The 12356-nt window shown below is 37.5% G+C and overlaps 1 protein-coding gene across 1 annotated transcript; it reads left to right on the top strand.

Annotated features, from left to right (window-relative positions):
- The first annotated feature begins 1556 nt into the window (after positions 1-1556).
- On the top strand, positions 1557-3778 carry LOC110674098. The gene has a single exon (XM_021837695.1). The coding sequence runs from the start codon at positions 2140-2142 to the stop codon at positions 3001-3003; it is 864 nt and encodes a 287-aa protein (XP_021693387.1). The 5' UTR covers positions 1557-2139; the 3' UTR covers positions 3004-3778.
- Positions 3779-12356: the final 8578 nt, after the last annotated feature.

Raw genomic sequence — 12356 nt, 5'->3', positions numbered from 1 at the left:
AAAACTTAATTTTGTCGCATGTTTTCAACATTACTTTAGTTGAAAGGTGTTGGAACCAATCCATTCAATCAACATTTGAAAGAGAACATGATTGAAGGTTGGTAAAGTATATTTGATGGGATAAGCACATCAGCCCTTAACTTTCGGATGGTGGGTAAAGAATACGCGTCCGCAACTTGAATAATTTTAAATAAATCAAAACGTGTGGCCTTTTCATGATTCTTATTCCGGACGCTCCCGCACTTTTGCCTCATATTCCGGACGCTTTTATTCGAATTACGGACAGCTCATGATAATCATTAATGGAACAGTCAAATCATCAATTGAAATCGTTCAACCACTTAAGAGACGTCTAAGGTAGTTGGGCATTATAAATTTGCAATGATATTTATGGAAAAAACCTAATAAAACGAACCTCGAGAATGAGAACTTTTGGACGGCGAAAGTTGAAACATTTCGTGTGAAATGTTTCCCATACAATCGAGAGTGTCCGGAATTTGAAGCTGTCCGTAATATGAATCAAAACGGTACAAATTGTTCTACAAAAAAGATTCCTGGAGTTGCCAATAGCTTATGTGATATTTGTAGAAGGATAGATATGCTTTAACACAGAATAAAACTATGTACAAAAAGTAAAGTCATTTGGGACTGGATAACGAGCTGCATGTAGGGAAAATAAAAAAACATGTATAAATAATCCAGAAGAAATGCTTTCTAGAGTTCATAATACACAGTATCAAAGAAATGTTGCTTTTTGTTTAACAATGCTAGGTATCAGCTACTGTTTAAAGAAATTTGGAAAACAAGATATTTATAGCTTCAAAAATATAATTCGTGAAAATCGTTGGAATAACAGAATATGGTAGAAGGATAAATGTTCTGTTAGAGTGTATAATGGATAAAATTGTAGTATTGTATGTTTTGTAACGTTTTTTGTTGTGTAAGAAAAAAAAGTAGTATTCTGAAGGTAGCAAAAACTAGAAGGATAGATGGGCTATAATGCTGGGCAGCAACCCTACAAATATTTTCTTCAAATCTAGTTGGCACAAGAAGGCATGGAGCAAGCTAAGTGGACCAACGGAGCATGTTGTATGGAGCAAAAGATCGAAAAGGATTTACTTCATGGGAAATTATTCCTTCTTTGAAAAAGCATTTTCACCGTTTTGTCCCTTATTGTTTCCTTTTTCGATCTTTTGTCTTTCGACTCTGAATTTTCGACGTTTTTTTTCTTTGGAGCTTATGTCAAAGATCAAAGAGATCACAGAATCATTAATTTCATCCCAAATTATAATTTTAATTTAGTATTAGTTTTCGCAAATCTAGCGTACCTACTTCACGGAAACATAGTTGGTTTTCTCAATTATAAACTCAAGCGATTACATCACTAACCAGCAGGAAGCACAGTCTTGCGTTTTCAGGATTTGTTTTTACGTTTTTGCCACAATTGAACTTTATTTCGATTTATTTCGAAGCACACATTACAATCAGCAGCAGCAACAGCAGTCAGGAGAGAGGTTCGTCTGTTCGCTGGCGCGCCTGGCCTGGCTGCAGCCTCAAGTTCAAGTTGAGCGTTGAGTTGAGATGTGTTGATCGGTTCGGCGGCGGTCGGATCTGCTGGAGAGATGCATGAATGAAAGTCCCCTCGCTCGCTCCACCCGGCGGACGGCGTTGAGCTGGCCCGTGATCGTGTGCACTCTCACACGGGGACCCACACCGCGAGTGGAAGGTTCAGAGCGAGCGAGGGATAGGCCCAGTTCGGAGGTAACCGTTGGAGCGAACGGGATGGATTTACAGAGAGTGTGGGGCTCGGTTATGGCTATATTAAAAACATGAATACGTAAAAACGGGTGGTGTGGCGGTAGGAAAATTTAATATTCGGATGATATGGTGGGGAATTAGGAAACAGGTATCACATATATATAAATCGGTGTACGTTCTGCAACCAGCATATCATATCCAATCCTTGTACTCGGCGGTCAAGTCGTGTATTTTGTCGTGTGTTTCGTTTGTTTGATCCCGGCTGGAGTGCGTTTTCCACCGTTTTTTCGTGAAAAGACGTGAAGAAAAAGGGTAGTGAAAAACGAACTTTGAAACAGGAAGTGCTTGGTTGTGCGTACCTGAAAAAAGCAAGAGAAGAAGATGGCGTTCATTTACAAAGTTTTTGGAGTGTTATGTGTGGTGGCAGTAGTGGCAGCCTTACCAGCAGAAGATACCCGTACCTCGCGAAATGCCATCAATACTGAGGGTGATTTGATGGGCAGTATTTACAAGGATTGCTTGCAGTCTGATTCGGTGTCCTGTGTCAAGTATAAGATCTTCAGCTTCTTCGACAAGGTTGTGGCCAAGCGTAGCACATTCTCGTTAACTGATGGAGTGACTGTTGTGCAAACCCCAGGAGTTGAAACTGATGGAGCACCACGTTCTTTGAGCGGAGATGAGTCCATTGAGCAGTTGATCCTGTCCCGTATCCAGAGCTTCCTGTCTACCCACACCATCAAGGTTGACCTGAAGGGTTCGGATATCGTTAATGCCGTCACTTCGACTGGACGTGCCTTGGAAGATGTGAGCGAAAACTTGTTGGATGATGGTGAAGATGCCGCTGCTGCTGAAGGTCGTGGCAAGAAGAAGAAGGCCGCCAAGATCCTGGGCCCACTTCTATTGGCTGTTGCTCTGAAGGCCGCTGCCCTTCTGCCACTGCTGTTGGGAGCTATTGCTCTGATCGCTGGTAAGGCTCTGCTCATCGGCAAGATCGCTCTGGTCCTGTCTGCCATCATCGGACTTAAGAAGCTGCTGTCCCAGGAGAAGCATGTCACCTATGAAGTCGTTGCCCACCCACACCACACCACCAGCCACACTTCGAGCCATGGTGATGCCTACTCGCTGGGAGGATCTTATGGAGGTGGTGAGACCGGATACGGAGGTGGCAGCTCTGGACACGGTGGTGGCTGGGGACGTTCCATCCAGGATGCCCAAGACTTGGCCTACGGCGCCCAGAAGCCTTAAGAAGCAACGCCAACCGCCAACGGACCTGGAAACGATAGTCGAAACATTAGTTACACAAAATACGCAACTGATTGCAAGTGTACTCCTTAGAGGAGTTTACTCTTAAGCCCGAAGTACCGTCCAATACTCGTGGCATATCGCCCGGATGTGCCTTTCATAGTTTTGGGCTCATTTTTGCCTTTATTTATTTAATTTATTTAGACGAGATTTGTTTTGCCGACTTAAATTAAATTATTTAAAGAACCGCCCTTCAAATCATTCGTATTCGAGTAAGCGTTAGGAAGTAATCGTAATTTATTTAGCCAACCGAGAAGCAAACCAAGCAGCAAAGCAGAAAGAAAATTAGAAAAAAAAAATCTAAACCAGAATGCACTATTTTGAGTGTAAGTCGAGAATCACGAAGAAATCTACACTTTATCATGTCTCTCTTTCTTCAAACAATCTTCTCTAAGATATAGCTAGCTGTTTAGCACTGTAACTATTAAGGACTCTCAAGACTCTCGCTTCCCCTCTGTATTATTCTATTGTACTATAATTTATTCTATTCTTCTTTTACTTTATCTATTTCTGTCTCGAGTCTGTAGAACCAAACCTTAAGAGTTCATTTTATAGCTTTCTCCTCAAACGTTCCTGTAGTTATCTCTTCTCTCGTGTCGTAGGAAATTATTCCAGAAGAAAAGAAAACGAAAATAGCAGCCAATTAGTTTAACTAATCACCAAAAACGACCAACGAAATAAAACATGCTCAAGTTGATGATGAATTGAAAAAAAAAAATCCTTCGCTTTCGATTTCATTCTTGACCCATCACAATCCCTGAATGTCACTGACCCTTCGAACATGCCTCGCCTCGTTCTTGTTTTGGATTTCACTTTCTTCCTAACCTTGCCCAACCACTTCTCCGGCGTTCTGAGAAGAGAAATTCTACCAAATTGAATAAACCAGTTTTGCTTCCAGAATCGACCCATGCTTGGAAGCGTAGCTTTCCCACCAGATGAGGGAGATCTGACTGGTCACGACAGTCATTCATCGTCGATCGGCTTATGTGCTTTGATTACTGTTGAAGTGAACCATGACATGCAATCAAACGAAAGGCCAAGTCAACAAAACTTTCCTTCGAAGCATCAACGGCGGGGGCCCTTCTCTCGAAAGTGCACCACATCCACATACACATGTCTCGCATTCACTTGTTTTCCATTGTACACAATGTAAGGAGGGGGATTTTGAGAGCCAAGGCCCCGTCAATCCCTCATATTTTCCTAGTAGCAGACGACGACTCATCATAATGCCATAGCTTAAAAAGCGTGCAGCACCGCCCGCGAAGAATGTGGGAAATTTGATTGCCGAGAAGAGTAGGCAGCAGTTGCGCGTGAATCGCCCACAAGAAACGGCTCTCCGGGATCGGAATCGAAAGAAGAACATAATTGGATTGCTGTATAAGCCCGAGTCGGCCGTGGTGGAGCGGTAAGCTGTTGTTGAAACCGTATCGGACAAAAATGCACAGTATATTTTTTTTCTGTTAGCGTTATGTCTATCGGATTTGCACAGAATCATCATTGAACGACTCTGGTTTGTTTCTGTTCGTCGGATAGATATGGAAAAATTGCACTGATTCTTTCAGGATTTGCATACTCTTCTGATTGAGTTATTTCGACAACCCCGTGGAAAGTCTCAAGTGAGATTTATCTGATTTCTTATATTTATGCATCCTACATATCATTCCAAAATTTAATATACAGTAGTTTCTCGATTTTATCACTGCTCGTTTTAATATCGCTTCATTATTCTTCTTCTTTCTGGCGTTACGTCCCACGGGGACAGAGCCTGCTTCTCAGCTTAATGTTCTCATGAGCACTTCCACAGTTATTAACTGAGAGCTTACTATGCCAATGACCATTTTTGCATGTGTATATCGTGTGGCAGGTACGAAGATACTTTATGCCCTGGGAAGTCGAGAGAATTTCCAACCCGAAAAGATCCTCGACCGGTGGGATTCGAACCCACGACCCTCAGCTTGGTCTTGCTGAATAGCTGCGCGTTTACCGTTTACTATGTTTCATTATATCACTCTCGATTTAAGCACGGGTTTCTCTTCGATTTTATCATGCCACAATAATTGTATGAATTCCATACATTTTTCATTGAAAAATAACCCTAAACAACCATCATATATCTATTTGACCCATCATTCACGTGATTTCCTTTTCATTCGCTCTATTTCTGCATCATAAAGCTCAAATTTTGAAGAAAATTATATGGCTGAAAAAACATTTTCATTTTATCACGCTTCGGTAAATCACGCCAAATTTTTTTGAATCCGTGATATAATCGAGAAATGACTGTATTTAAATTTTGGAAAATACTGTAAAAATCTCAGACATCCACACAAAACATTCCTAGAAAATTCTTGAATTCCCAGGGTAAAGAGTGTCTTCTTGCTTTCCACATAATATACAAATGCAAAAATGGTCAATTCACAAAAAGAAACTCTCAGGTTATAACTTTGAAAATGCGTAACACTAAGCTGAGAAGCAGACTCTGTTCCAATGAAGACGTAATACCAGAAAGGAGAAAATCTTTGCCTATTTGCCTTTTTAATGCACTGGGCAGCAAATTAATTTGCTTCCAAATGACTTGCGGAAATTGACTCGCAATAAGTCAAACTTTTTTGTAATTGGTGAATTTAATGCCAAACATCGCAAAACATTTTCAACGGCAGTATTTTATTCGATGAGTGCTCTTCAGGATATTTCTTAATTCAATACCCTGAGGGACCTACTAGTTTTTCCGCTTCTAAAACCCTTCTACGATTGATTTGGTCGTAGCTGTGTCTAGTCATCTTTGTAGCCAACTGGTAACTCCCGATGATTTTGATTCTGATCATGTCCCTGTTACATTTCAAATATCCCATGAAGCGATTCTCAATCCTATTAGTTCCACTTTCAATTATTTTCGAGCCGACTGGAATATATATGAAACATATATTGACTCTAATCTTGATGTTAACATTTCTTTGCTAACAAAACTTGATATTGACAATGCTCTTGAAACTTTAACAAATTCCATTGTTGAAGCCAGGAGCATTGCAATTCCAAAATGTGAAGGAAAATTTAAATCCGTGATTATAGACGATGATGATAACTCTTGATCCGTCTTAAAAACGTGAGGAGAAGGCAATTTCAACGCACTCGCAATCCTGCTATGAAAATTATATGACAGGATTTGCAGATAGAAATCAAGAAACGTTTTTCACAATTAGGAAACAAAAATTTTGCAAATAAAATTTCTCAATTGGACCCTGGCTCTAAGCCTTTTTGGAAATTATCTTAAATTAAATAAAAATCTCAATACCGGCATTGATGGGGGAAAACAAATTATTACTAACTAATTGCAATAAAAGCTCAAAAACATGCTATGCAGTTTAAAAGCATGCAGATTATTAATTTAGGACTTACTCTAAAAGAAAATCAAGTTACTCAGGATTTTGAAAACATTCTCAATCAAGAAAATGTTTTCGAAAATTTCTGGGAGACTAATTTGGAAGAATTGAGAGCTGTTATTAAAAAATTTAAAAATCTGAAAGCTACTGGCGATGATGGAATTTTCTACATCCTCATCAAGAAACTTCCAGAAAGTAGCTTACCATTCTTAGTTGATATATTTAACAATTGGTATATTTTCATGACAAATAGATACATGCTAAGGTTGTTCCAGTTTTAAATCCAGACAAAAATCCTGCAGAAGCTTCTAGCATTCGTCCAATCAGTTTGCTTTCCTCTATCATTAAACTTTTTGAAAAGGTCATTTTGAACAGAATGATGGTTCACATTAATAAAAATTCAATTTTTGCCAATGAACAGTTCGGATTCCGCCATTGACATTCGACCACTCATCAACTTTTACGTGTAACAAATTTGATCCGTTCCAACAAATCTGAAGGCTATTCTACTGGTCTTGCTCTTCTATACATAGAAAAAGAATTCGACAGTGTTTGGCATGATGGCTTGATTGTAAAATTAAAACACTTTAATTTAGAATAATTCAAAGTTACCTATCAAATCGTACACTTCAGGTTAATTATCAGAACCCCAGATCTGAAAGACTTCCTGTAAGAGCTGGTGTTCCTCAAGGCAGCATTTTGGGACCAATATCATACAACACTTTCACATCTGACTTACCTGAGTTACCTCAGGGATGTCAAAAATCTTTGTTTGCGGATGACACAGGCCTCTCCGCCAAAGGACGAAGCCTGCGTGTCATCTGTAGTCGATTGCAAAAAAGTTTGGATATTTTTTCTTCATACTTGCAAAAATGGAAGATTTCTCCTAATGCTTCCAAAACTCAACTAATAATATACCCACATAAACCAAAAGCTCTTTATTTCAAACCTTCAAGTAGACATGTTGTCACGATGAGAGACCCATAAATTGGTTAGATGAAGTTAAGTATTGAACCCTGGATAAAGAAAAAATAACTTTCAAAAATCACATTGAGGGCATTCAAGCCAAATGTAACAAATATGTAGAATGTCTGTATCCACTTATTAATAGAAAATCGAAACTTTGCCTTAATAACAAGCTTTTGACCTCCAAACAAATTTTTGGGCCAGCTATGTAGTATGCTGTACCAATATGGATTAGCTGTTGCAATACCAGGAAGAAAGCTATGTAGAGGATTCAAAATAAAATTTTGAAAATGATTCTGAAGCTTCCTCACTGGTATAGTATTAATAGGTTACCCAATGTTGAAACATTGGGAATTAGAACAAATGTCGACAGAAAATTTTTGATAATTTTTGTCCGCCACTGTACGAGCGTTTCGTGACGATAATGAGATGGAATGTATGTAGTAACGAATGGAAATGTTACGGTTTTGTAGAAATACGAGCGCGTTTATGCCAGGTTGAAAGTTCATGTGCCCGGTTCCAGATTGGAATGTATGATTTGATGGGATTTCGGTCGGTTGGTTTAGTACCTGGCATGGAAAATAATCCGCGGTCCAATTAGTGTGAACAGACACGTGAGGGATGACTGTTTCAACAGAACAAATGTGGGAAGAGTCGCATTGCATCATGTTAGGGAAAAAGTCAAATGTAGATTTAGAATGTTGCGTCTATAAATTATATGAATAATTCCACAGTTATAGAATTTCGTGTGGCAAGTACGAAAATACCCTCTGCCCTCTATGTCTCTATGCGAGTAAACTACTTTGAGTGAAAGTAATTACAAAAAGAACATGTGTACAACACAGTAACCTTTAACCGATCCTGAGTTCACTCGCTGAAACTCGCGGACCGACCTTCGACGCTCAAGGTGGACTGGAACAAGCGGCAGACACTGGGAGACCTTAGCACACGCGGTTCAATCGGGGTTTCGGATTAGCACTAGGTTCGTTGTATTACGATAATTAGGCGTAGATTAGTAATACATAAAAAGGTACAATAGATTTATAGATTTCAAGGTCGATCTGACTTTCTCTTTTCTGAACAATCGAGACTTTTTACCGTTAGGTTGAATTTAGAGATTTGTTTAAGCTAGGGTACAGTGTTACAAATTCATTTTCATCTATTCGGTATTTAACAACCTGAATCAACGGAATTCGAATCCACCACCTAAAGCAAACTCTTGCTGAATTGATACCCAAGAATTTTACCAAACAGCATTATCTTAAAGGCGTGTATTGTAAATTTCAATTCATAAGTATCATTTTGTGCAAGTGGGATGGTTGTATCACATTTGCCTAAAATTAAAGTCGTTTCCAGAAAACCATTTGCCAGAATGGCCATTTCCCAGAAAAAAAGGTTTGCTTCATTTCTATGGTTTGAATAATAATACTTATTACGGAGACTAATTGTTTTGTAAGATTTTTACCTTTTTGTATGATAAAATGTTTAGAACCAATTATGGTACAGTCACCCCACGCAGTTGAATCATCCACAATTTATGAATCAGCTGACTTCAAAAGACAAAATTATTATCAAACTTGTCACAAAACATCACAGAATTATTTTTACTGATAAGAAACTATATGTAAAAATAATTCTGTGATGTTTTGTGGCAAGTTTGATAATAATTTTGTCTTTTGAAATCAGCTGATTCATAAATTGTGGGTGATTCAACTGCGTGGGGTCACTGTATTATAGACTTCCGAGCTTTTGATAGTTTCTTCATAATTGTACTGAAAAAGTGTTTTGCTGCCTGCAGCAAACAGATGCAACTTTTAACTTTTAATATAAACAATATTTTGTTATCTCAATTTTCAATAATTATAGTGATTTAAAAAATATCAGAGAAAAACACGGGATGAAAAAGAGAATTAAAGTGAAATAAAAATATGCGAAAATCGGGAATTAAATCCACAATGCCTGTCCCAAAACAAACAAACCATATGAGAGGTACGTCGATTATGGATTGTCATCACGACGTTCATCTGATTTCTAATCTTCAATGGCACGAGTGATTCTCAAAAACATAGATCTCCATTACCCATTTGTTTCGTTAAGCAAGTAAGTGAATATCAGAAAAAAATCTGTGGCTAGAGGTTTTCATGGCTACGTGACATTCCTCCAAGGGATTGCGAAATATTTTCGGCACCAGATAGGGTAGATGTACCAATAGTGGAGGTACTAAGCACGATTGAACTTCATTTAGCCACCCAAATTCAAGATAGGCACTTAATCTACATATTGATGTTCTAACGGGAAGTAACGGCTTTTGACTTAATGAGAAAAATGATTTCATCGCAGTAACCAACGGCATGTCAGTGAAAAATAATACCTCCACTATTGGTACGCTGTTCCTTTAGTTGCGGTATATTTTTAATTTGTGTTCCTATAGTTGCGGTATCCGTTGTTTTCTTCTGGGACCCTCCACTATAGGAACACTTTACCGCAACTATTGGTACAAGTAAAACAAGTTTTACCAATTTAAGCGATATTTCATCAGTTATAATGCAATTTGAACGCTGTTTTCAACTATTTCGTGTTTCAACAAGACAATACGACGATTGGCAGTGTCGGTTCTGTAGCTGATGCAATCAAATCAGTGAAAATGGCACTACCGCAACTATAGGAACACCCTCAACCAATGGATCACTTACCCTAGCTGAAACTAAAAAACAGGGCAATAACAGGTCGGACTTGATTATCCGGAGCACCGATTTTTTTTCACGCCAGATAACACTGCGGAACACGTTTCTGTCTCCAGCATTAAAATACCTCTATTTACTTAATTAAGGTTTGCTAAATCCATTGCCGTTTACAGAAATATCATAGCACGTCTAGTTTTTGAGATATTGGTTGTTGAAAATGCAAAAATTAACTATTTCAGCCAGCTTGCTCGCAAGTTTGCCAGCTTGTAAGGCAATTTATTTGCTTAATTTGCCACAGAATACAAACTTTATGTGTATAACAACACTTATCATCAAAGTTTGTAATACTTTTGACGCGGAAAAGTTATTTTTGATGGTTTAGAAAAGTATTGTATTTTGCCATATAAGAGAAACGAAGAATTCTGTATGGAGACCGCAAGTATATTGAAAAAATAGGTTTAATCTAAATTTAATCATGCAATTTCAATCAAAATACCTCTAAAATGAGAGTTTGAGTCCTCTTTTGCATGCTAGGTGGAAAAGATCACAAAAAAGTTTGATAAAATATGCTTCGAATTTTAGGAAATCATCAATAAAATCAATGTTTTATACAACTTTGACGACCTGTAGCTAAAAATTGTGACGTGCTGGAAAATTTCTGAGAACGGCATCAGATTCAGCAGCCTCCAAATCTACTAAAGACACATAATTTGATCCTTGAGACACGCAAAATGTCATTTTTGTTGCGCTGTGTAATCGAATCACTAAAAAAAAAATAAAATCTGCGATAATGGAATTTAAATATTATCTGTTTTCGTTGTTTTATTCATATGATGATGCAGTGGAGTAGACAAAAAATGTTTCTTGGAACATTAGCGGTCTTGAGAAGATGAAAATGTTTTGACCAGCATACACAAAAAAAAAAATCCCTTTTTCAAACCCTCCTTTTCCTATACACGTCAAAAACTGACAAACCATTAATAAAAATAAATTATCTTAATAATTATGGATGAAAACTGGAAAAAAGAATACCAAAAAACATACTCCGGATAATCGAGTCTAAAATTCCGGATACCTAATCGAGTCCAACCTGTACTGAAAATTTTTGTTTTTTGGCAGTCTGTGGCAAATGATGTATAACCACCTCAAAAAAAAAGTTGGTTCAAATAATTTTAAGATTAAAAAATTAACGTTCTTCTCAAGCATTGAATAATGTATCAGTCATATATTTATAATCGAAAGAACATTTGGCTGAGTCATTCGAGTTATACTGTTAAAATAATTACTGGCACTCAACTTATAATATTTCAAACATAATTTTCCCTTCTTTCGATGAAATGCTGTTCTTTTTTATTGTTTTGAGATTTTCCGCAAATACCTATTATACTAAACATTTTAAACATAGAGAAACTTTAAAGTAGATGGAGTACCGTGTACCTTTTAATTCCGCTCCTAAACGGAAAACGGAGCGGAATTAAAAGGTACACGGTACTCCATCTACTTTAAAGTTTCTCTATTTGAGATTCTGCTCAGAGGATTCGAACATTCATTAAAGAATTTTAAACATGTTTTTTCTGAGGTCAGCTATATAGCCAAAAATGATAATTTTACGTCAGTTTCACCACACATCTTTCACGATGTGATTGCATGAAATTGTATGCGAATAATTGTAACAAAATAGATCAAATAACAAAGATTGATAAATCACGTTGTTTTCTACTTGTCATAATATAAATACGATTTAAATGTTTTTTGGCGCAACATTCATGACTGCAGAAGTTACGCTAAATTTTACAAAATTACAAAAACGATTCTGGGGAATGGTTTTCTGGCGAATGGTACAGTGGTCACACTATTATGGGTCACCTAGTCACGATTATTAGTCACTCTGTTTCACATGCAATGTAAATGCAAATGACCCATATTAGTGGGTGACCCATAATAGTGTGACCACTGTATATTCTGGTAATGTTTTGCTGACAAAAATCATTTTGGCGAATTGATTCTGGAATATGTCATACGATCGTTAATCCCTTTGTACGTAGCTGTGAAATCTAGTGATGAATGCATATGTATTGGTAACAATGAAAAACAAAACACTCGTGCATGTACAAAATTCTGAACATTCTCATAATGTACGGGAGTATTGTAATCGCCTCTAGATATTACTTGGAACATAGAATTTTTGAAGTACAGATTTTTGTTTAATTCACATTAAATGGTAGCTTGACAGCAAAAAATAAAAAAAGTGTTACGTAGTAAATGG

This window comes from Aedes aegypti, chromosome 1 (genome assembly GCF_002204515.2).
Source record: "Aedes aegypti strain LVP_AGWG chromosome 1, AaegL5.0 Primary Assembly, whole genome shotgun sequence".
Classification (NCBI taxonomy): Eukaryota; Metazoa; Arthropoda; class Insecta; order Diptera; family Culicidae; genus Aedes; species Aedes aegypti.
This window is presented reverse-complemented; position numbering and strand designations above follow the sequence as displayed.